We start from the raw sequence: 26,633 nt of genomic DNA, 5'->3' as shown, positions 1-26,633 counted from the left end.
GGACCTTAAAGCTGATCCAGTTCCAACCGCCTGCCAGGGGCAGGGACACCTTCCACTAGACCAGGTTGCTCAAGCCTTGTCCAACCTGGCCTTCAACACTGCCAGGGATGGGGCAGCCACAGCTTCTCTGGGTACCCTGTGCAGCGCCTCAGCACCCTCACAGGGAAGAACTTCTTCATAATGTCTAATCTAAATCTATCCCCTTTTCAGTTTAAAGCCGTTCTCCTTCCTTCCTCCCTCCCCCCCCCCCCCCAAATCCAAGCTGAAATCAGGAATCTGCATGAGTTGAATGAATCATGACATTAGTCATTTGAGGCTCCGTTTCTAAATTAGCAATAACTTTATAGGGAGGACAAGGAAGTTATTTTGGAGAGGTGTGCAGACATTATTTCTGAATAAAGAGGTTAAGATAACTATAGAGTTGGTAGGTTTCAAAATTTTTTGAAGTAATGCAAGGTGTGGTATTCCTACCAGTGACAAACCTATTTAGCTATCATGGTATAGCTGTGTTATACCTACCAGAGTTGCACTATTTATTATGTTTGTCTGCTATAACCTCCTTCAGGGACATAGAGGGAGATTATTTAAGGCACAATCTTATAATGTATATAGGTAGCATTTTTCAGCTTCCAGGGAACATGATCCTTTCAAGTCTGATTGTATTACTGACAAAGAAGAAATGAAAGAAATCAGTGTTATAGAGACAGGCAGCTGGTGTCTTGTGTGTACAAGGTGAAAAAGGAAGGTAGTAAGTTAATGTAAAAGATGAAGAAAGAGCATTATGAATTAACTTGGAAGGTGACACAACTAAAATGGATGTATGGATTTCATGTGCTATGATTACTTTGTACCAGCTGTATGGAATATTCTTGTGATAATTAAATGAAGTGAAAAAATAATATATGGTTATTTCTCTGAGAGGAAGATTCTTTGTGACCTGGTGTTCGGGGCTTTTGGGTAAAATATAAAGAGAATACACAATTTATTGATATCCTGTGTGGAGGAACAGGTTGATAAATAGTTGAGATATGAAAAAGATCTGTTACTCATGATACAATACTTTGTAATTGTTGGTGTATATTGAGGGTTTTCTTTCTCCTTTCCTGTGATGTGCAGAGCACTGATATATCCAAACAATCACTGGAAACTTTAATTTAGAAATTCTGCTGTGCTGTATAGCTGTTCTATATTCTGATACAGCAGTTCCTTTATTTTCTACAAGACTGATAGATGCTCAGGAGAGTAGGCTGTAACCACCCTTTAAAAATAAAAGAAGAAGTTTTTGCACTGAGATTTGATCTTATCTTTGAAAAAAATCAAATTATTCTAGGAAGGGTGAAATTTACTGCCTTCCTATGGTTTTGTGTACTGCTTCTTATGCCCTTCAAATTTCGCAGTATTTTCAGCTTCATACTATACTCTGCCTTTCTGACCAGTACAGAGTTGCCTTTCAGGACTAGGCATATACTTACTTGCCATCTAAAAAGCATGCTGATTGACCAACTGATTGGTGTCTCTTAGGATGAATGTAAGCCATGTTAATTGAATTTTAACCGTCTGCCTCTGTGTGAAGGTAGTAATTTGGGTTCTGTCTTTAATCGCCAGTTTTCATTAAACTTACAGGAACTGAAAGTCTTTGAGAGCTGTCCCATTTGTTTGAAATTAAAAGCTATTATAATGGAAATGACAGATGGTTTGGTCCAATGAAATTTGTTTCCTGGTGAAAATAGCAGCAAACCGAAATCAAAGCAGAAACTTTAATTTCTAATTTATTCCTAGTTGAAAAGAAGGAAAGTGTATTATTTTATGTAGGTTAGCTTGCTTGAGACCTTTTGTTTCTCATCCTTCTTTGAAAATAAGTTACTACTGAAATAAGTCTACTGCTGCATTCACGTAAATCTTTAATATATGGTATTATTATCATTATAAATACTTAATATGGTATGGACAAAACAAAAATGAAGGTCTTGGTTCTCCACTCTGCTAAGAGCATGGGACTTTCCATGATGTAAAACAACCATAAAATTTTTACTTGCAGAGATAAGTAGAACAGTATTCTGCTGCTGTCTGGGGAAATTCTCTGTCACAGCTTTAGCTGGTTTACATGAGTAGTCTTCCTCTAAGAGTAATCTCTGCTTCAGCTCCTGGTATAAGAGAAAGAAAAAAGACTGCAAAGGGCAAAGCAAACATACACATGGCAGATTTATCCTGTGTGATTTTTCACTGCAGTAAGTTCAGGCTTGTGACAGACTCTTAGTAGGTTGTTACCACCTCCAGCCCACCAGATTTTTTATCTGCTCATGAATCAGCTTTGGAATATTGCCTTTTTCACCTAGTGCTTCACACTGGCTAAGTAAATACTCCAGATTGAAAACTGAGTAGCTCGGGAGCTGAGTTGTGTATCAAATATTGCTGTCTTAGAGATGATGATGCTCTTTATAGAACAGGCAGTTGGAGTTAAATGAGCATTTGTCACCACATGTCTGTTAGAACTCACAATAGCAAAATTTAATTGTATTGTTAGATGTTAACTTGGCTTGTTACCCAGCTTCTGCGGGGACTAGGTATCATAGGATCAGACAGCTGCAGTCAATTTTGGGAAATCATAACTTCTGTTTAGGTTGATCTGAGTCCAAATAATCTATCATACTGACAGCAGGTAGGAGATGGGTCGATGAGGAGTTCTATGTGCAAGTACCTTGATTATCAGTGTCAGATATGGTTTTTATACAGAGCTGAAAATGTGGGTTTGAAGAGCTGTATATACAGTGAAAACTGAAATATATAATACACTGTAATGGCACATCTCAACTACTTGATCTTTCCTTACCCAGATGATCCTTAAATTTTTCATTTATTTCAAACTTGTGCAAACACATGCTAGGCATTAAATTAGATTGCAGAGGCCGTATCCACAAGAAAAGGGTGGATGAGAATGTGAATTCTTGAAGCTATTTGGTGTTAAAAAAAGGTTCTAAAGAATTGAAACTGTGTATAGTTCCAATCCTGGAAATATCTTCCCGTTGGGTGAAAGAACTAGGAAATTTACTTTTTTAAAGGGAAAAGATAAAAAAGGAGGATTCTGCCTTCAACAAAAGGAAGCAGAGGTGGCTGCTTCTCTACCCACCCCCCCTGTGTGCTTTAGAACTTGGCTTTAGAGGCAGCACCCAGAAGGTGAGGTAACGCTGCTTGAGCTGGTTTCTCAATCCAAAATCTAAAGACACTGCAGAATTTTCAGTCATCACCCGACTGATAGGAAGAACCATAGTATGTGTCAGAGGTAATATAATGAACCAATACTGTAGTATTTTTTCATGCTTCTTTTCTAGTTTCCATGACTGCAGTAAAAAAGTTAACTTTTTGCTCTGCATAACACTTCCATTGTTGCCTGGAGCAATAAGCCCAGAGCATTTATCTAGAAGTACTAAACTGAGCTAAGGAGTGCGACTTGCCTCCTCCATGGCCCCTCCAAAGAGGCAACAGCTGTAGATAGGTTTGTAAGCATGGTGTCTCCCAGGAATCTGCAAACCTCTGTGCTTAGAGGAAATAGTTAACTTTTTAAAGGAACTCCTGATTTCCTGCATGTGGTTTATCTAAGACACTTTCATGTGTTTCCAGGGCAGGGTGACCTCCAAAGAAAATTGATATTACATTAAAAAGTACCTTTAAGTTTTTGAAAATTCTTCATAGTCATTGAATCTCCTTCATATGCATGTATCTTTAATAGTTTAACTTATATTTGAAGAATTTAGTGACAGTAATCAAATCTGGGACAGCTCTCACTTTTGGATCACTGCTTGAGTTAATTGTGTTAGAAAAAGCTTTTTTTATGTAAACTGATCCAAACAAGTTATAGTTTTGTAGAAGATTTCCAAAGTATGTTTTGTGTCAAATCTAACTATGCCTGATAAGAAAAAGACGCCACTAGATTTTAAGTGAAAAATCAGGAGAATGCTGATTATCGCATTTGCCATGGAAAGGAACGTGGATGTGATCTGTTCTAATCAAGGGTGTCAGTAGAATTCACAGATATTTTTTAAAAGCAGAATTCGTAATTCCTTTAGTACAAATGCCCTTTGCATCTATATGCTCCAGAAATGCCATTGATCCCGTTGGTTGTATTAATAAGTCACCTGTAATGATTGAAAAAATGGACCTATTAAGCTTTGTTTGCAACAAGGAAATCTATTTTGCTTTAAGAAAGTTCAATTGCAGTGGTAGCAGCTTTCTTAGATAAGGCATCTGGAAGACAATATTACAAACAATATTTCAGCGAGGTGGTGGCAGGTGAGCTCAGATAGGAAAAATTTGGAAGCATCTAAAAGCAAATTAACGTGATTGCTAACAGCTTGGGGGGGAGGTTATTTGAAAAAGCATGGTGAGTCATTCAGGAGGTTGCTGTTGCCTGTAATATTTCTCTTTCACTACATATGAGCTGTTGTGAGATGCATAAAGAACTTTGAGACAGCTTCGAAAGTTTTGCAAATGCTCAAAAGTCTATACATTCTATTCTGAATGGGGCAAACTTGATTTGATCTACTACAGCCGTCATTCATGTTGTTAGGGACATGATAGAATTAATTCTTTATTGTTGTGTGGCATTGTAATAGCACTATGAAATAATGACCGGCTGCATTAGTAAGAGGTATTTCATTGTGTCTTAAAGTGTAAAAGAGACTACACTTTAAGGCAAGATATTGTAAAAGGATTTAGATATCCTTGCTGGGGTAAAGAATTCAGAATTAATTTTGTGATAAGCTAATGTATAAAACAGTATTCCTGCTTCTCACCCAGGATAATTGAAATCATCTTAGGGCAAATAATATTACAGGAATGTTTAAGGATGGCAGTGACTTTAACATTCAAAAGCAATTGGTACTCAATGAAATTTCCCCATAGGGACTTTTCTCCCCCAGGACAGAACTGGAATAGGTTAGATATCAGATTGTTAGGTTTTTTAGGGGATGGGGTAATCTAGATTCCACATGCTGTTTCTTACTCTTTTATTTCCTTATCAAGCAACTGAAATATTTTTGTGCTAGTTATCAGGTAGAAATTAAAGTTATAACTCTAGGAATAAAAGCCTCATTTCGTCCTAGTTTTCATACTTTTCATTATTTTCACCAGAATGGAAATGTTTAGCTTAGTAAAACTAAATACAGTCCTTCCTTTGTAATGTTCAGACTAGAGGCTGAAGGCAGTAACCATTTGGTTTCATCTTTTGAAACTTTATGCTCTTGGGATTTACCGCATTTGTATTTTGGGGTGTTTTAAAGTTAAGCTCTTGGTGCTCTTCTGAAGAAGTGCTGTTCATCAAACAGCATGTTTTTGGAAATTTACCTGTATTTTGTTTGTCTTGGCAGTTTCAAAGCATTTTGAGCTATTCATGGCACTGTGAAATTTCTGCAATTACAGTGTTATGCTTCATTTCAAGGTAGTGCTCCATATGGAATATGATATACTTACAACATTTAAGGTAGTAACACAATTATCTGTCCTGCCTGAACACAAAATGTGTTCCAAGCACCATTTAAACTTTATGATAACGTGCAAAACCTAAAATTTATAGAACATCATCTAAGAACCTGCGCATGCTACGGACATCCTAGAAAATATTCTCCACCTTAATTAACACTGGTTCAGCTCTTGTACCACTCTAGCAGATATTGATTATATGGGCTGTTGAATCCTTTTAAAAGATAGTGCTGTATAATTCTGCTGGATTTAATTGATAGGGTTACTGACAGTAATGGCAGCTCCTGATGTACTTAAATGATACCTCTGTGTAGCATCTCTTGATAGATAAGAAGAAATTATACCTTTGTATACATACGCGGGGAGAGCCTGAAGTGTTTTATCTTAATAGGATAACAAATTTGTATTGTGGTTATCTCTGTGTGTATCAAATCAGACTTTTCAATGTATTGTGCAGATTCTTTTATAAATCTTAAGAATTGTCATGACTGGGGGCAGGCAGGCAGATCAGCCATACCCAGTAAGTTCAAGTCAGAGGTGAGGAAGATAATTGAAGTTTCTCACATTCACTGTTAGAGGAAACACAGAATTATTACTTGGGAAGATGAGACTGTGTAAAAGTAAGCGAATTTAGCAGTTCTGGTAATTCTCTTAAGCAGAATGAATAATTAAGGGGATAGCATGGGTTGGGTGTCTGTCTTAGACAATGTAGTAATACCATGATTTGATTTTTTAAAATTGTAAATATGTACTAATTCTCACTATTATCAGTTATGAAATTCCTTTTGTAATATTTTATTTGAAGGAAAGAAGGATGGGAAAATATATTCTGTGATTATAAGACAACAACTGACATATTCATACAATATCTAGAGTGTCCAGGATATTCACGTATGCTGATATTCAGAAACTAGAAAAGAAAGAAATGTTTTTAACTGGTACCTGTAGTGTAGCCTTTGCTGTTTATTGCTCAGCCACAGCTTTGAGACTTACCTGTGTCTTTCCCTGCTTTTGGAATTTCTCAAGAAGTCAATTGGTTTGCTAGTTCAGAAATTAATTTGTGAAAATGTTGCTAGTACATTTCAGTAGGTGCCTGGTTGTCTGCTCACACCATGTCATATTGGAGTTACAGCAAAGTGGAAGAAATCATTATGGTTTAGATCTTGTCAGAATTTAGAAACTCAGATTTCTAATAGTTAAAATCAAGAATTGACTTCATTATTGGAGAAAAAAAAAGAGGAATAGTTATGCCATACAGCTTTTTTGAGGGATGAATTAAACAGGACTTGATGCCTGTGGAGAGCAAAAACTGACCTAAAGAGATGGTTTAAAAAACCGTGACATACGTCACTTTGTGGTACCTACGTGGATTTCCACTGAGAACATGCAAAAACACAGTAAATTGAAAACAAAGCCTCAAATGATACTTCTTGTGGCTCTGTACTAACTTTGTAGATGCTAAGTTAAGTAGTCAGAGGGTTTATTTCTGACAATGAGAATCTTTTTCTATTCTTTGACAGCCACGAGCTGTCGCTGGTTTTCGAGGAACAGTACGATATGCATCAATCAATGCTCATAGAAACAGAGTGAGTATCTCCATCGATATCATACCCATCTCATGTAGCTGAAAGCAGTCTGTAATGCAGTTGCTGTTACTTTTCTGTGTTCTTATGAATGTATTTATTATGTGTTCTTATGTGTGTACTTATTATGTATAAGTTAATGCTGTAAGTATTGGTTAAATTCTAATTTCAAAAAATGTATATGTAGAAATTAATACTTACTAATTTTGGGAAAGGATAATACACAGTAGTCATGGGTAAAAAACTTCTTGTTGTAGAAATAATAGTGAATTTAATAGTTACCCTTAGTGTTCAATTGTATTTTAAGGTAATAAATAAATTAAACAGTGAAGTTACTAAGTTTTCTAAAATACATAATGTCCAGTATGTTATCTTAACATCATACACTGAAGAAATCTGAATAAACAGCTCTTCCAGTATAGAGATTTTCAATGTTATTTTAACATACTTTAACTTCTGTTTTGTTTCTGTGTATCTTCTATGGAAATTTACTACTTATAATAGTTGCTGGATTTAATTATACAAGCTTTTCTTTTGCAGCATTGATTATATTATTTTTTAATCTGTAATAATTTAAGTCCCCAGAGCAGTAAAGAATCTATCCTCCCTTTTGTCTTCTAGGTATTTGTAAGATTCATTAGATTAATATTTCTTCTTTTACAGGAAATGGGTCGGCATGATGACCTCTGGTCCCTGTTCTATATGTTGGTGGAATTCGTGGTTGGGCAGCTGCCTTGGAGAAAAATAAAAGATAAGGTAAACCTAGAAGTGAAACCAAAGAGCATGAGGGAGATTTACTTCTGAATTGCAGGCGAATGCTGTGATAAAGATTACACTAGAATCTCTGGTTCATTAATTTTAACATTACATTTTCCAGCATTTTCTAAGTGTTAGTTCTCATTGCTAGTGTCATGGTATAAAAAGCAATCAAGTTTATGAACTGTTCTAGGCAGGAAGTGGATTGCACGTCTAGTTTGCAAATGTTTAAAAGACAAACGTAAGTGTATATATGCCATTTATTTAATTTTCCTGTTTTCACTTGAGTACTTTTTTATTTCTGCAGTCACAGATTTAGAATTTCTCATCTATTTTGGTTATTTGTGAAATGGGAATTTCTTATTTGTTGGTGAACAAAAGTGAATCAGTCAATATACAGTAATGCCTTTAGTCATACATAACGTAGGTGACATATGTGAAGAAACAACATCTATTTAGCCTATTACTGCTTCTTTCACCTTTTTTTGAAATTAGATTGAAACCAGGTTAGTCTCTGGAGTAGTTTATGCATTGGTAGATGACAAGTGGTATACAAGTAGTATGTCTTTTTATTTTTGTTTTGGTTTTGATTTATTCCTGTTACACCAATCTTATGCAATATACTGTGATGACCAAATATACACCAAAAAGTGACTGAACTTCAGATGATGCCTTGATGTCACACAGCATTCAAACACAGCAGAAAATTAAATGGCATTTCATATTGAGTTTGAAATTTGTGCATTATTTTGCATGTGTACTGAGGGCAATGACAGAACCTCTTATCTTGCTATCTGATGTAGAATTGCTTTCCTCTGTCATATTCAGTGTAATGTAGTTGCCTGTCTTTCTGGCCAGTAGTGTATTGAATGGCTGTAAGTTACAAGGTGAGTATGTCATAGCAGAGAATGAAAGAGTATTAATGTTTGCTGTGATATTTACTCCTAGGAGCAAGTGGGCTCCATTAAAGAAAGGTACGAGCACAGACTTATGTTGAAACATCTTCCCCAAGAATTCAGCGTCTTTCTGGATCACATTGCTAATTTAGATTACTTTACAAAGCCCGATTACCAGGTAAACTTTTTTACTATTTTGTTTTTCTGATTTTTAAATAACAGATTTTTATGCTCTTCCATCTTCAATTTCCTTTGATTTCAGTAGGTGGTCTTGGTACTGATTACAGGTTGTGCCACCACAAAGTTATTTTAATAACCATCTACTGCCATGGAAACTTTGTGATTCAAAGATGTTATTTTTTTCCATTTGGGAAGAGTAAGGCCTTCAAGTTTCTAAAAACAATTGGCAGTTGCTTTGCAGTCATAGCAGTATTCTTGTTCAACATCGTTGTCGGTGACATGGACAGTGGGATTGAATGCGCCCTCTGCAAGTTTGCTGATGACACCAAGCTGTGTGGTTCAGTTGATACCCTGGAGGGAAGGAATGCCATCCAGAGGGACCTTGACACGCTTGTGAGGTGGGCTGATGCCAACCTCATGAAGTTTAACCATGGCAAGTGCAAGGTCCTGCACCTGGGTCGGAGCAATTCCAGGCACAGCTACAGGTGGGGCAGAGAAGAGATTCAGAGCAGCCCTGCAGAGGACTTGGAGGTGCTGGTCGATGAGAAAATGAACATGAGCCTGTTTCAGTGTGCACTCACAGCCCAGAAAGCCAACCGTATCCTGGGTTGCATCAAAAGGAGCGTGACCAGTATGTCAAAGGAGGTGATCCTGCCCCTCTACTCTGCTCTTGTGAGACCTCACCTGGAGTATTGTGTGCAGTTCTGGTGTCCTCAACATAAAAAGGACATGGAACTGTTGGAACAAGTCCAGAGAAGGGCCACGAGGATGATCAGGGAACTGGAGCACCTCCTGTATGAAGACAGGCTGAGAAAGTTGGGGCTGTTCAGCCTGGAGAAGAGAAGGCTGCATGGAGACCTCATAGCAGCCTCCCAGTATCGGAAAGGGGGTTATAAGGATGCTGGGGAGGGACTCTTCATTAGAGACTGTAATGATAGGACAAGGGGTAACAGGTTAAAACTTAAACAGGGGAAGTTTAGATTGGATATAAGGAAGAAGTTATTTACTGTTAGGGTGGTGAGGCACTGGAATGGGTTGCCCAGGGAAGCTGTGAATGTTCCATCCCTGGTGGTGTTGAAGGCCAGGTTGGACAGAGCCTTGGGTGACATGGTTTAGTGTGAAGTGTCCCTGCCCATTGCAGGGGGGTTGGAACTAGATGATCTTAAGGTCCTTTCCAACCCTAACTATTCTATGATTCTGTTAGGATCAGGTGCTGTCCTCCTATTGTAGCTTCTAGTGGGTGCTCCTTAAGTTAAATTGATCAGATTGCTTCCATAGTGATAGTCATTCTGTCAGTTTTCCAAAATCTGGAGCTGAGTGCCATATACAGCTATATACAGCTTAGAGCACAGCATGCAGCCATAATGGGCTTTCAAGCCTGAAATACTTGACTGCAGAGATCACCAAAACCCTAGTCGTTTCGATTGCTGCTTTGAGTTGGGCTTGGTGTGAGTCAGCAGGTACTGAGTAATTGTATTGTGCATCACTTGTGCTTTCTGAGCTTTCATTTCTTCTCTTGTTGTTTTCTATTATTATTGTTAGTATTCTTTCTAATATCATTGTATTTTACTTTATTTTAGTTATTAAACTGTTCTTATCTCAACCTGTGGGGTTACATTCTTCTGATTCTTCTCCCCATCCTGCCCTGGGTAGGAAAGGGGTAAGGGAGGAGAGGTGTGAACAAAGGGCTGTGTGGTGCTAAGTTATTGGCTGGGTCTAAAGCACAGCAAGAGTTTACCATCTAAAAAGTTTATCACACACCGGCCCAGAATCCATGTTTGATTTGGCAATGTCAGATATGTTTAGTTTATTCAGGTATTTATGCACACATTGCCACAGCCTCCTGACAACATTAAGCACTTGAGTTTATATTTGCATTATGGCTGAAATTTTAGGAAAGATTTAAAGGAGAATGAGCTTAAGTATTACTTCAGAGAGACTGCTTAAGTGTTACAGGAAGATAAGAATAAAGGAGAGTACATACTGGACGGAGAGTGAAATACGGGTTCATGCAGTTCAGTAGCACTCCAGAGCTGACGGATAGATGGCCCCCCAAAGGTTCTTGAGAGTAAGGATACCACCACTTTATACAAGAAAAACAATCCAGACTTCCCATCCCTTTTAAGTTGTGAAAGGGTGTGTGTTTTCAAAGGAGGCCAGAGAAAAATTTTCATCATCCTAGACTGGAAGAAAGGATGAAAACTAGAGTTTCAGCTTTGGAGGGGACAGATGGATTAACTTTAGAAATGATACAGAGTAAGAGATTATGTGATATGGACACAGCCTCCCACCAGTAACAAGAATGAGACGAAGTTTATTCAGGGGGAGAAGAAAGTAGCTGGAATTTCTTTCTCTGTCATGGAAACAACTTGTTCTATTTGCTTTTTCATAGCATAAAATGAGGGTGGAAAGCTTCCAGTGTGACATTTCTGTGGGTGAATGTCAGCATTAGATAGAGTAAACAATACATACTTCTAAATGACAGAAATATGTGAATTAACAAATCTGTATCCTTCCCTACATATTTATTATTTTTTTTGGTTTCTAGTGGCGTTACTGAATATACTTCTTTATCTTCCTCTGCTGGAGAGCTGTTGGATGCTATCCTGCAGTGATGTAGTTGTGTGTATGTCTTTCTGTCTTTTTATGGAAGCCTATGGTGTATCTTTGCCTCTCTTTACTGATAAGAACACAGATGTGCTTTGCTTCTTTATTTTTAAATTTTACATACCTTGACTTTGGAACCTTGGAAATTGGGAAATGGTTAATATAAAGAACTGTGTCATTTTTCTGTGAAAATTGTTGTCAGTCAAAATCTTAAAGAAGAGACATGTTAAAGTATTATAGGAGGGTATTTCATAATCGCTTGATCTCTTAGACAAAATGAAGCTTATTAACTTTCTTCTTCATTTTTAGCTTCTCATGTCTGTGTTTGACAACAGCATGAAAACGTTTGGGGTTATTGAAAGTGACCCTTTTGACTGGGAGAAGAATGGAACTGACGGCTCTCTGACCACAACGACAACTTCAACCACACCTCAGTTACATACTCGTCTTACTCCAGCTGCGATTGGGTATGTATGCATTTCAATTGTGGTCACTTAAAAAGCAGTCACAGAGTACCAGAGAGAAATTATCTCCATAATTTAGGTGGGTTTTTTTTCTGCAGGATATTGAATAAATAGAGGAATGGAGGTTTGGGAGCATTTGAAATATTTCCTTTTTTAGGGTTCCTGTTTATACTGGCCTAAAAGATCCTGATAGATTTTGGTTGCATTTAAAAATAATATTTAATGTGGTCTCTGAGATTTTCTATAATTAAGCAAGTTGGACTCATCTCAAGAGATTGAAGAATGTAAGAGTTGTTTATGGGTGCAGAGGAAGTCTTTGAGCCTGTTCTAGGCCTTGAATAGATACAGTTTTTATCTAAGAGACATGAAGGTTCTGATGTGGGAGTTTTGACTGTGTAGTGAGGCTGAAAAACACCAGAATTTCACGTATTTCATGTAGAATATATTAAATCCCAGTATTTCAGAGTAATCAAAAAGTAATTAAAAAGAAAGTGTTAAATATCAGTCAAGACATTAACTGGTGTTAATATTACACAGGTGTACAGTATGCACTATTGAAAACACTGAAGTTGATAGAGATTTTGCATGTGATTCAGTCCCATTATCACATGAAGCATCACACTGGGGTTATTTATAATCTCAGCTGCAATTTTGGTGATTGTAAAGAAATGACTTTTAACTGACCTTCTGACAGCTTTCTAGAAATAGCAGTGCTTCACTTCCACAACACCGAGTTAAGCCTTAGACCTAAATCACTTGAAGTTCTGGGATTAAAGAACTTCAATTAAAATGTAGTATTTTGTTAGTGTTATGCTTATGTTTTGATTATCAGTAACTGGACCAAAATAGCACTTTGATAAGAATAGTGATTAAAACAGCATTTAATTTGCTGAGCGATCTCTCTTCTTCATATAGTATGTTTTGTTATTCTACCAAATTTTGCAGAAAAGGTAACTGCATTATGAAAATTGCCATTAATATTTTTTGTACATACATATGTAGAAAAGTTGGGGTTCTGGACATGAACTCTAACAAATTTTCTCAGAAGTTTCTTCCAAAACATTAAAAACCCCAGCTTTTGAGTGATTGTTTTTTGATTTGCTCCTTTTGTTATGTGTCTAAATTAAAGAAACATAAATTGTGAAAGCCAACAAGTAGAGGGTTTTATATTAAATACTTTGCAAGATGTATTTTTCTACAGAAGCATGATTTTGCTTATATTTTCTTGCTGCTTTCTTTTCAGGGAGTAGAAAATCATTTTAAGAGATAGAGTCTCAAAATTTTTGTTTGTGATTTATTTTTTTTTTTTTAACTGCTTTTGTAGAATTGCCAATGCCACTCCTATCCCAGGAGACTTGCTGCGAGAAAACACAGATGAAGTGTTTCCTGATGAACAGCTCAGTGATGGAGAGAATGGTATTCCTATTGGTGTCTCACCAGAGAAACTACCTGGATCCCCTGGACATCAGCGTCCTCAGGAAAAAGATGTTTGGGAAGAAATGGATGCAAATAGAAACAAAATAAAACTAGGGATCTGTAAGGTACTTACAAATCTGCATTGTAAAGATCATGTTTGAACAGTTTCCTGTCCTCACAGTGCACGTAAAATGCACTTAATATTGCAGTTTTACAAATATTGGTTAGCCAGAATGGTCTAAGAAAACAAGATTTATGGTAGAGCTGCATATTTTGTTAGAGTGATCTACATACTGGAACAAGCAGACAAGCTTTTGGGCCTTGTATCACTTTATCTAGTCTTCGTGATGAATAGTAGATTGCTGATAATTTAAGATTCTTTGTAGTTTATTCATGTTCTTCAGACATGATTTTGATTCTTGCTCACTAAGTGAAACCAAAGCAAACTTTATGCATCCTGCAAGTATAAAAGTTAGATACTGAATATATGAAACCTACTTAAATATTATTCCTCAATTGACAGATTGACAGTGTGATTGGCAGAATCCATTTAATTCACTTGGTGTTTTTGTCTCCATGAGATACGATACCATTGTATCTGTCCAAAGAGCAAAGAGGTTCAAGGGCTAGTCTTTAGAAGAGAATGCTGCTCAGTTTTGAAAAGTGATCTCTGAGAAGTGGTTCCTGGCTCCCTTGCTCATGATCACATTTCATAGTCGGTCAAATGTAGCCCTGTTTCTTGATATAAAAATATCAAGAACATAAAGAGGGATCTGGTACTAAAATACTAAATATTTTAGCTAGGAGAGCTGTCTAGTTTTGAGACTGTTCCTTCTTGTATTGGAAAAAATTTATTGCTGGAAAGAATGAGGCATATAATGCCTATTTTCAAATGTGTTTGTTTTTTTTTTACCAAAGAGGGATTAAGAAATTGTTCTGATTTAAACAAAGACAATTTCTATGAATTATACCTGTTGAAACTAAGGATGATAATGATTTCCGAGATCTAAAGCATGTCTAGTTAGTATAAAAGATGGAATGTGGTTGAACTAAAACATAGTTCTAAGTCACAGAAATTATCTAGTAGATTTAATGTATAACAGTGTTATGTGCTCCAGAGAATCATAAAGACAGCTTGGAAGCTAACTTCTTTTTAATAAGAGCACTTGACTATAAAAGCAGACTGAAGATGCTACCAAGTGCCAGGTTTCAGAGTATTAAAGAAAATTTCAGATGTGGGTGTGAAATACCAGAGTAAATTTGAGTGTATTACTGGGGTTTTGGGACTCCTGATCTCAGACCTACCCAGAACTAGTATATTACCAGTATTTTGTCTGTTGTGTGCTGAAGAGCATATCTAAGCTTCCTTAACTATGTCATGAACTTAAGGGTTCAAATACAAATTATCACAGACTAAAACCCTGGGTTGTATTTACCATGCAGTACTTCTTCCTGTTTTTACTGCTCTAAGCGAGTTACATTTTTACTTTACTTTCTGCACAGGCTGCCACAGAGGAAGAAAACAGCCATGGACCAGTGAATGGCATGCTTAATGCCCCGAGCCTCGGTTCTCCGATTCGTGTTCGTTCAGAGACCACTCAGCTAGACAGAGATGTCCCACTGGTGCGAAAGTTACGTTCGATTCACAGCTTTGAACTGGAGAAGCGTCTGACGTTGGAGTCAAAGCCAGACACTGATAAATTTCTTGAGACCTGGTAAAGAAATTGTCATTTTCTTGTGCTTAGATCTTTTCAGGTTATATAGTTAAGGTAGTATAATTCCTCTGCCATGTGAAACCAGGAATGGAGCTGCTGTGTTAGGCTTATGTAAACTACAGCAAAGTATTCACTGTGTTCAAAATATTGCTTGATTAATGAATCTCACTACTTGGTAGCTTCTTTAAAAAAATGCTAGTACTAGTATGCAGTTAAATTCAGACTTCCACACTTGAGAATTTATTTCAAGACCTAGTGGTGTAACCCTCATGCTTATTTCAGTTTTCTTCAGTGGGATATTCTTGACAGTACAACTCAAATAAGAATGATATCAGGTGCTCAATAGAGGTAACATGGGGTTAGAAGGACAGGAGAAGGACAGTTTACAAGAAGTGGAGTTATGAGGTGAAGTTGGGAATCTGCCTGCATGCAGCAGGTTTAGTTATGCCCAGAAGTGTTGTGTCAACATAAAAATTGATAGAAGACAGAGGTCTTAAAATGGAATTTAAAGGTGGAGAAGAGACAGATGTACAACAGCAGATTCCATCAATTTGCCTATGTGTACAAGGAGTAAGGGGAGGAAGGACACAGTGAAATCTGAGTGAAAGGTGGAGGCTGAGAAAGGAAGAGAGCTGAGGGGCTGACACTGGCAAAATCCTTCTAAATACATCATAGTTGGGTTAGGAATTTGAATTTGTTCAATGAAGGAAGTTATGCAAAGCCATAAGTAAGGAATCAGTCAAAACAATTCTTTCTTCTTGAAGGCATCTAACTGCTGCTGGAGACATCTGTTTCCTGTGTTCTGATTTGAGTCTGCTTTGTAGCATAAATTAAATACAGTGGACATCTGGTGGTAGCCTCTGAGTTTGAATCCACTCACTATTCTCTCTTCTGGTAATTACATTTACAGTACAGTATAATACATTACAATTACCATATGTGTAAATCTAATGCCACCCACCCTTCTTTACTTGACTTCAGAGTTATTTGTCTCAACCATTGTAGGTTGTTCTAAAATATGACAACAACTTTTTAGATAAATACAGTTTTTCTCTGCTGAAACCCCTCAAATATAGCTTACATTATTTACTTAATTATTAATTATTAACTAATTTAGATTTATCCTCTTTTTTTAAGTTTGGGGAAGATGCAAAAAGACTTGAATGCTACGGCAGAGACTCCTGTTGCTGCTGTTCCTCTTCTTTCTCAGAAAACACCTGCTCCTGTGGCTAACCGCACGGACCATGTTTGGCACTATGATGAAGAGTATCTTCCAGACGCTTCAAAGCCTGTGTCAGCTAGTTCTCCAGAGCATGCTGATGGTGTTATTAGCAATGGATTTGTAGCTGTTAACTTAAGCTCCTGCAGGCAGGAGGTTGATTCTAAGGAATGGGTAATAATAGATAAGGAACGGGACTTGCAGGACTTCAGAACAAATGAGGCTTTAGGGCACAAAGCAACTGGAAGTCCCTCAGATGAAGAGCCAGAGGTACTACAAGTTCTAGAGGAGTCCCCTGCAGAAGAGCAACCCAGACAGGGTGGTTGGGCAGGAAACAATGTCCATGCCAAGAACCAGACCTCGGGTGTGGAGTTAGTTCTAGCCATGGAGTGTCATCCTCCTGCTTCTGAACAGCTTACAGATAAATTGGAACTTTTGTCAGGAGCTGCTGGACAGCTTGCAGCCACCCCTACAAGTCCTATGGAAGCTCAAGCAGAAGGAGCACTCACTCCGGTAAGAGAAACAGTCGCTGTTTTATTGAACTTCTTTTTATTCAGAATTGTTTGAGGAGATAGTAAGGGAAAAGGCAGTGACTAAAATACAGTAGTGTGGCAGAAATTCCTAGTTTCATCAGATATGGGACTTTATTCTTGAGGACTGATCTTTCATGTTCTATTATATGAGTGTTTACATTCTCCCATGAAAGTAGCTTTTAATTCTGCAGATATGATCCACAGAACTGGCCTTAATTTAAATAAATAAATATTTCATATATATATATAAAAGAAGGTCCTTATGCAGTGATTCCTAATCAGTGATATACATGCAAATATATATTTATTGTATTTGCAGTACATAAACGTAAAATTTAACTGAATATGTAAAATACTGCATTACAATGCTTCATGTGTTCCAGGAAAAGCCTAAATGCCTGAAATTAAAGAAACTGTGCTACTTGCTCTCACCATCATCGACGTAGTGTTTTCTTTTGGAATTCCTTTTGTTTCTTCCTGTTGCTTCTGAAATTTCCAATTGTACTTGTACAAACAACATTTTAGCTTTAATAAATTGTTGCTACTTCTCACTTCTAAGATAGTTTTGCAGCTACAGCTTTGCTCCAATGTTTTCACTAAGACAGATTGCTTTGCTTCCATTGCACCCTCTTGTTTTTGTGTTTGTCTTTCCTAAAGAATTATCATTTGCGCAGTTTTAGAATGTTTACTTTTTTTTCCCTCCTTTGTCACTATTTCTTAGCAGACTTTATTGGCTTTAATTAAAGAGGAAGTGAGTTTAATTGTTAAGTGATTGGGAATCAGCTCCTGGTTTTACTTCTCCCTTTTACTCACTAGATATTGTGTCATCTATGACATCTGTGATGTAAAGGGCAATACTCTCATTAGAAAAAACTTGTCACCAGCTACTCATTTATTATAAGGTGTGGAATATACTTTATGGTAAAAATGAACTACTCATTTTACTTAACTGTAACTGTATAGCAAAATTTCAAATACACCTAGGTTCTCACAGAAAATGTAAGATCATATCTTTCATGCAAGATTATATTCAGATATCGTACTTTGTGGATTATGTATCTTACAGAAAGTGCATGTTACATGATTCAAAATACAGAACTGTGTTAAACAGGAAGAGATTTTTGAGAGTTACATTGAAATAGTAGTTGTAAGAAAGAGCTTTTGATGGGTTAGAAGCTTTAAAGGTGAAAAACTGAATTGTTCAGTTGTTTTTACTTGTTAAGTCTTTGTATTTTATGTCAATTTTAGTAAAACAGGAAAGAGCAACACTTATTCCTATACAAAATACCAATTAGCAGGTGGTTTTATTTGAAAAACCGTTAAAAAAACAGCTTGTGATTTTGTATGCAAATTCCACTTTATACAAACGTAGATTTTGGGGGGAAATTGCTATTTTACTTATAACTGAAAGTAGAGATGATGTAAATATCATGTACTACAGTGGAAACAGGCAGTATCTCCAAAGGAAGAAGCTTCTGAGCATGGGAGCAGAAATAGTTATAAACAAGGTTAATTATAAGATTTATTGGAAGAAATACTGGTTGAAGTAGACACTGGGATGAGATTATATTTTGGTTTGGCTTTGAAAAGCAGGTAAGCAATATTTGTCATGACCTCGAAAATGGGGGAAATGAATATGGCTTATATTATCCTGCACAGGCAACTAGTGCTGTGAGGGCAAGATAAACGTCAGGAAAGAACTTGCTGTTTTCAAGGTGAATCATGTGGAATTTAAATTATAAACTGAACTGGTAATAAAGAAAATAGAAATTATTTGGCTGATTTAGAAACTGGGAACAGAGTGTGTCTATTCCAATTGTGATGGCAATTTGCGATGGTCTTCCATCTACTTCATTAATCCTTGAAAGTCAGACAAAGCCCAGGAGGATATTTGGGAGTAAATTGTTCTTTCTATCCTTCGTTGATGGTATTTCACTACATAAAATATCTTTAAATATTACTTGAGTGGTTACTGCAACCAAGCTGCTCTTACAGGTGAGTGTCCTAGTCACTTCACAGGGAGAGAGTATATTTATGCCTCCTCTCTATTCCAGAGTTCTGGTGACCTTAGGGAGCTGTTTGGTAGAGCCCTTTTCTTTCTTCCTCAAAGCATTTATCCACCTGAAACTGTTCTTTGAATCTGATCCTTGCTTGTGGAGCAGATGTTCTTGTTCTTTAGCAATTTTATCTAGGTAGCACCTTCCTGACAATACAAATAATGGGCAAAAGGTTGTATTTTACTTTACTAACTGTATTGCACAAGTTAGTAAGAGAAGCTTGGATCCAAGAATGCAAGATTGTGATCATAAATCAAATGAGTGTAACTAAAAGGGGTTTAAAATAGATGTTGAAATTATAGTAGTATAATAGCTTAATGTAATTTCTGAAACTGTTTGCTCATTTCACGCAACTTGAAACTCTAGGACATGTTAGCATTCACGGTCATAGTGCTTATGAACGTACCTTCCATATGGATTTCTAGTGACCTTCTTCACGATCACTTAGGAGAATGTATGATGAATTACTATCTTTGAGCTTATTCTGATAGGTTTGTTAAATACGTAAGCAGTTACTTCAGTGGTGATAGAATAAAATAGTTCTCCTGTTTTATGTAGTTTTTCATTTTTTACTTTGATTCTTCTTTATTCATTATTTCTTTCAGGGCTTTATTGCTCACTATTTAAGTAGTAAGTAGTAGCAAGGACATTCCTGTATGAGAAACTAAAAGTTCATATACTCACCCGTAATTTTATCTTCTCGAGAAGGAAAATTGCTCATCTACAGTCCTTCCATTTGTAGATAAATGTTCTTCCTAAAGCCATGTGTGTACATGAACTTCCTGTAATTGATTATAAGATCACTTACCTGTTTCATGCAGCATCAGCATTCTAATAAGAATGTAAAGTTATAGCAGTTCAGGGAGAAACCTGAACTCAAAAATGAGAGAAAGATATCTAAGTTACTGGCTTGGGAAGTGAAAGTTTCAGGCATAGAAAGTTACAACAAATTATGCTATCTATTGTGAAAAAACCTTCAGATAAGGGAACAAATTTTCATGTTATCAGTCATGGGTTTCCAGTTGCAGTACAGATTTTGTGTGCTACCAGCAAATACCAGTTTGATCTGTCTCAGTTATGGGCATATGGTCACATTTCTGTTGAACTATTCAGAGCATCCTAGGGTATATATGATGACTTAATGCTTTCATAGTGGCTTTATGTTGACTTTGGCTGAAGGAGGACAGACAGTACCTGATTTGCAGTAGTGTCTGCTGGTACGAAGTTAATCAGTCACTAGTCTAATGGTGAACCCTGGAGCAGCACTTTGCAGCTCAAGTTTTCTTTTCCTTGATCTGGTTACTGAAGAGCCTGGGGCTGCACTTGCTGCATTGTTGAATCATGGCCTCATTCATTTACTGTGTTTGTATTGAATTGCAGTGAACTTCATGTAGAAAACTTTGCAGCATGAATTTGACAAGCAGATATTTCAGCGAAGAAAACTCCCTAATGGAGTTGAAGTAAATGGATATGCAACAGCAAATTCTGTTTTCATCTGCAGTTTAAATTAAACAACAGTTTGCTCTGGTTGAACTTGGTTAATTACCTAATACCATAAATACATGTGTATGGTTATAGAAGTTTGAATGTGTGAACCTATTTTATTGTTTAGAATTTTGGGCATTGAAGTAATACTATATTTTATCAAAAACCTGCTCTTACATTTCCATTTATTTCTGACACAATGCAAATACCTTTTTCTTGGAAACTGAAGTGCTTGACAGGTGCTGTCTGTTTCCAAGGAATACAGATTATAACTGCAAATACTATAGCAGGAAACAGAAAATGACCTTCAGGAAGCTTGCAAAAATTTCCATAGCTCTGCTCTTCATGATTTTGTCTAAATATACTTGGAACAAAGAATTGCAAACTGTATATAGCAATCTCATTTACAGGTATTTAAATGAGTCACCATCAGATATTTATTCAGCATTGGAAAAGGCCTTGCAAAGAAACAGTTGATTTCAGAATTGTTTGTCAAAGCTGGAGGGTTATTAGAATCATCAATAACCAGAACAGACTGTATTAAGGTATTAAATTTGCCCTAGATTGCTACTGACTGACTGACTGAAAAGGTAGGAGCCAGCTAGTGAAAGGATACTCACTTTGGATTTGATTTTGTTGTATTTTTAATTGCTGGCAAATGTGAAGATTTCACTTAAAACACCTCTTCAGTTACCAGCTTTCAGCCTGTGCGTTGTGAATATGGTCTTCTAAGAAACTGCATATAGACGAGACATAAACAAGAATCATTATTTTTAAACTTGATTTTTAAACCTTATTTTCTTCCCTGCCATGTTGTTCTCACAGCTGAACTCATCTCATATGCTGCATTTCTCCACTCCAAGAATTTCAAGTCCCATTCTCCGTACCATGAGCCCTATAGCCAATCTGTCCATCCACTTGGACTCTCTGAAAGAGGCTGGTTTACCAAGGAGTCAATCGGCAGAGAGCCATTCCTCTTCCTCCCGCTCAACTGGTCGTAGGCAGCTTCCTGTCATTCCCTGTGGCAACAAGTTCCCCCCTGTCATTCGCATCACAAAAGCACAACTTCAGCAGGTGAATAAGCCTTGTCTTCATAAAAGTGACTGCATGGTAGCAGTCATCTGCAAAGTTAAACATTTTCAGTTGCTCTGCACAGTCCAGTAGAAGGCATGTGCTGGTCATACTGCTATACACAACATCATACAAATATTTTGAAAGGTCATTTTGGGGAATAAGAATGGAACTTGTTCAGGAATAAAGTCAGGAATACTTTATGAGGAAGATGTATCATCCCACTTAGAAGAGGTAAAATATTTAAGGAGCTGTTATTCAGGCTATGATCTGGAGCACTGAGCATCTCTAGATGTTTTGGAAGGTAAATTCACTTCTTCAGAGGGATTTTCTCTTGAAAAAAGATAGGATTATAAAATCCAGAAAAAGATTTTTGCTTCTTTCTAAACCAAGATTATAATCTCTATTTCTTTTTTAATGTGCTCATATAACGAGTACCAGGTGGATATTGAATTGGGAACATATTAAAATTTTGTGAATGAACAAATAATGAATTGTTCCACTGCTTGTAGTATGCAAAACAGTGCTGGCAATTATCAGGGGTCATAGCTACTGGAAAACGACACTAGAGAAAGGGTGCTTTTCATGGTTTTGTATTTCCAGTTTCATTTCAATATGAGAAAGATGAAGGCTTAGAATCATAACTGAAGTTAACAATAATTTGTGCATTAGTCACAAAAATATTGCGATTTGCTAAGCAGCATGAGTTTGCATTGACTGGTAAAGCAGTATGACATAGCATTAATGCCTAAAACTGTAACATATCATCATCGTTTTACCATTAATATTTCATTTGGATTATATTTTGTGTTGCCTTTTATTTCTAATGTATTTTTGACTATAAATATTTCTCTGTGAAAGACTTTTTTTTTCAGTGAAATATGCACAGGAGTACTGATGTTAAAAGTATCCATCAACGTTAGCTTCTTTCAAACTTCCATAGGATCAGTGGTGAGTGATAACAAAGCAAACTAGCTAGTGTACTTATGTCAGCGTTTTGTCTATGAACTCAAAAAGCAGGGGTTTCATCCTGCAGCCTCTGGCTGCTTTTTGTCTGAATATAAAAAAAAAAATAACTGTCCTCAATTTATGGAAACAAACAGTAGCTCCAAGGTGTTCATTACTGTCATTCTGTGATGGACTACCAAAATACCACATTCCCTTTGACTAGGGAAAAGGGACTTAGGAGACATTAACTCATTAAAAATTAAGCATCAGTATTTTATTTTTCAGGATTAGTTTGCATCCCAGGGTACAAAATTTCTTAATTTGCCTGTATATCTACAATTTAAATTTTCCAATCAGAATGTATTGCAGGCTTAATTAGCAAACTGTTCACAGAGGGTCTTCTCCAGCTTCCTTAGTACTCAACAAATGAAGATAGCATTAATATTAATAGGTGATACACTTTCTTGTGATAAAGAGCTGGTATTGTGCCAGGTGCTGCTACTGAGTGGTGTGAGGATTTTATGTAGCATTCTCAGGTGCTGCTTCTTTCTTTTTACCTGGTAAGTCCATATTCCTTTTCAAGCTGTGATTTTGAAAGTCCTGACTGTTAAGAGTTTAATTTCCAGGTTTTGATTTGCGACAGAATCTACAAGCACATGATTCTTCAGTTTATTCCGAGAATGAAGGCCTTGTGTACTTTATGGCTCACTGAAGAACTGAAATAGTTTTGCAAGTCCTTCTCTGTTCTACAACGCAGTAATGTTAGGTACTTAGCAAGCTGTAAATTCTGGCAGTATGAAGGATGAATATATGTGTTAGTAACCTGCAGTTTTTCTGCAGTTAAATATTAAAAAGAATTTTAATCTCATTCTATATTATTCTGCATAAATATTGATACTGAATATATTTTCATGTATTTCCTGCTGTTTGCAATTTGGTTGCACATTCATAACTAATGAATTGCAGAGGACAGGGATCTGTTCTGTTGAATATAGTTTCATGTATTTAAAAATAAAAAAATGATACATTCTTGTTCCTAAAATCAAGCAAAGGGATTTTTTTTCCTGATTGTTGACACTTGAGGGTTCAGGAACTGTAACCCACTTTCTGTTAGTTTGACATTAGGTAGGAGTCATAAAATCTCTGTAATATTCTCTGCTCAGTAGTGCAGAGAGGGTATAGGATGTAGGTCTACCTTTATTTGTTTGATAATGAGAGCTCCTCTCTTGCCATACATATATTATGGAAGGGAATTGGAGTACTTCTGTTTCAACTCTCCTTAGTTATTCAGCCTGCAGTATAAATAGTCTGGCAACTTAGAGCTGACAAAACCCAATTATTTGACTATATTGAATCTGAAGAGTGGGGCTAGAGTACTATTAGCATGCTTTTCTCTATAGCATGGTGCAATTGTACAGCAAAACCTCTTGAAACATAACATCTGTCTTTTTTTCTGTGAATTTTTCAGCCAGATAAGTTCTCTGAACTCTGCTCATTAGAGGGCTGTACAGGGTTGTGTGAAGTCAATGGAAAAGGTGGTGCGAGTGCAGCAACTGCTGGCCAGAGCTGGGTATGAGGAAATTGCTTGCATTGTGTCATGAGGAACAATCAAAATCAGAGACCTCAGTTTTTAATCTGTGTTTTCTCAGCTGTAGTTCTTCAGTAAGACAGTGAATGCCTCTTCTAGCCATGGCAGCCTTCTAGAATACTTCTAAACTGGCTGCTCTACAATAACAAAGGCGCCCTTAACAAAGGTGGATTCCAGTTTTGTGTATCATTCTGCTTAATGCATTTGTGTGTCTGCCTAATGAGACATGCGTAAGGGGGCTAATTTTAATTTAATGATTTAGTATTAGGGAAGGATAATAATCTGTGTCTCAAGTTAAGCAATTGGAGTTAAGTGTCGCTTATACAAATAGTTTCTTTTATGTCTTAATTTCCTCAAATTTCTACCTTACTGGAACATTTTAAGACTTAATTTATAGTTACATAGTTGCATTACTAATTACAAAATCCTCTGAAATCTCCTACGCAAGATGCTTTGGAAATGCAAGCCATCATATTCATATCCAAGATAAGAAATAATAACACTGATCTGAGTTAAAAAATTTACCTTAATTTTTAAGCGTCTCACTGGGATTGAGGGACCTATGGAAGAATAAGGTAAGAGTTCTTGACATGTTCTAGGGGTATTTAGAGAAAGAATGCATATCACTTATAATTGACATTTTATTTTAGATGTTTTAGGTTTATGATCCAAGAGTGCACTTAAATGTTGTAAATTTTACTATTTTTAATGAACTAATTTTGTCAGGTTTCACTAGTCTGCAGTAACAAGAGATGAGCTTTTACATTGGTTTTCACATCTAACAGTCACTTTTAGAACCACAAATAAACAAAAAAACCCAAAGATAGAATCATAGAATCATAGAATAGTTAGGGTTGGAAAGAACCTTAAGATCATCCAGTTCCAACCCCCTGCCATGGGCAGGGACACCTCCCACTAAACCGTGTCACCCAAGGCTCTGTCCAACCTGGCCTTGAACACTGGCAGGGATGAAGCATTCACAACTTCCCTGGGCAACCCATTCCAGTGCCTCACCACCCTAACAGGAAAGACTTTCCTCCTTATATCCAATCTAAACTTCCCCTGTTTAAGTTTGAACCCGTTACCCCTTGTCCTATCACTACAGTCCCTAATGAAGAGTCCCTCCCCAGCATCCTTCTCTTGTTACATAGTTATTTTAAGATTACTTTTACTTTGTCAAAGGCATTAACTCAAAGTTGTCATGTGCATTAGGATTGCTTTAGAACTAGTTTAAACTCTGGTTTAGCATTGTACTTCTCCATTAAAATTGTGTTATATTGGATATAGATGTATTTGTCCAAATAATGGGTTTATCCATAATGGTTATATTTGTCCAAAATCCTCTTCAAAATTTCAGTTTTAAGACATGGTACATTACCAAATGATGTGTCTTGGAAGGAAAAGAGAGAAAAGGTTTTCTCTGTTCAGTGAGACTGGGTTTTTTACTGCTGCCATGGTTACAGTTGGCTATAGGGTTCTGATATCAAGGTTTACAGAATCGCTGTGCCCCTCTATTTCCTACCCTGATGGAAACTATATTGAGTCACCATGAAGTTTAAATTAGGTTTTTCCCAATAAGCTTCTAATACCATTTATAATATTGGGTTTAATCAAGGAAGAAATTTCAAGTTCCAGTCTAGCCCATAGCTGCTGGAACTGCTTCATACACAGTAGATTTGATTTTATTAAGTAGGGAAAATGTGCTGAAGTTCTCAGTCATGACAAGGTAACTGTTAATAACTTTTTTCCCAATAAATTTTAGGCCAAAATTAAGTTGCTATGATGTTCCAGCCTTCACTCAGCATCAGTGAAAGTGTTTGGTAATGTGTATAATGAGATTCAAAGGCAAGCCGAGATTCAGAATTCTGCTTTCAGATGTTACTGTTAGATTCTTGAGGGCAATGACGTATGATTACAGCTACAGTGGCATTATTTTCTTCATTAGTAAGTTTCACTGAAGGATATTGATTTTCCATACAAAACCACATAGGATGAGGAATATCAGGAAGCATTATTTTAGAATGAAAAAGGGGATGTCTGGAAGACGCACAGAAGCTCACAGGTCTCTCCCATTCTTTTAAGCAACTGGCTTTTATATTGATAATGATGTTTCTTGAACAGTTTTTGTCTACACTCAATGCAAACAAGTAAAAAGTTATATTTGTTGCATTGATCTGAGCGGCAGAGACAATTGCTTGATACATAGAAATACGAATGCTGCGTACAGGCTTAGTAAAGTCTGTTGTCTAAAGGAGAGTTCTTCAGGCATGCTTTTTTACATCTGCCTTTAGTGTAAAGAAGAATTTAAAATTACAGCATTGAGTTAGCTGTTCTTTCAATGGAAACTTTCCAGGTTGTAAATTTTACAGAATTAACAGTTGAAGCCAGGCAGTTTATGTGAATATCTTAATTGTTTTCAAATAGTATGCTGCCTGAAGAGAAAACATCCATTTGAAGTGGCAGAGCCTGACATTCTCCTTCTGGGTTTCTCTCTCAGAAACAGCAGACAAGTTATAGTGAAGGTCAGGACAATAAATTAGCCAGGGTAATAGCATCCACATACACATGTGGGGAAAAAGACCCTATAAAAAGTTACTGTTTTAAATGTCGTGTTTTCTGGAATCCATTGTACTTTCAAGA

At 36.7% G+C, this 26,633-nt stretch overlaps 1 protein-coding gene across 4 annotated transcripts in view; it reads left to right on the top strand.

Moving 5' to 3' along the window:
• The window catches only part of TTBK2 (tau tubulin kinase 2), a 100,480-nt gene that overhangs the window by 49,151 nt on the left and 24,696 nt on the right, over positions 1 to 26,633 (top strand). For 2 of the 4 annotated variants that reach the window (XM_061462410.1, XM_061462411.1), the window contains exons 7-14: positions 6,996 to 7,061; positions 7,722 to 7,814; positions 8,763 to 8,888; positions 11,807 to 11,964; positions 13,286 to 13,502; positions 14,881 to 15,092; positions 16,230 to 16,824; positions 21,212 to 21,460. In XM_061462410.1, the coding sequence (XP_061318394.1) occupies positions 6,996 to 7,061; positions 7,722 to 7,814; positions 8,763 to 8,888; positions 11,807 to 11,964; positions 13,286 to 13,502; positions 14,881 to 15,092; positions 16,230 to 16,824; positions 21,212 to 21,460 (1,716 nt within the window). The remainder of the gene's footprint in view (positions 1 to 6,995; positions 7,062 to 7,721; positions 7,815 to 8,762; positions 8,889 to 11,806; positions 11,965 to 13,285; positions 13,503 to 14,880; positions 15,093 to 16,229; positions 16,825 to 21,211; positions 21,461 to 26,633) is intronic. The other 2 variants (XM_061462412.1, XM_061462413.1) reach the window with 2 other exon arrangements.

The sequence above is a fragment of the Pezoporus flaviventris genome, unplaced genomic scaffold, assembly GCF_033815535.1.
Source record: "Pezoporus flaviventris isolate CSIRO_AGI_PZ_B2104156 unplaced genomic scaffold, CSIRO_AGI_Pfla_v1 ptg000035l, whole genome shotgun sequence".
NCBI lineage: Eukaryota > Metazoa > Chordata > Aves > Psittaciformes > Psittacidae > Pezoporus > Pezoporus flaviventris.
This window is presented reverse-complemented; position numbering and strand designations above follow the sequence as displayed.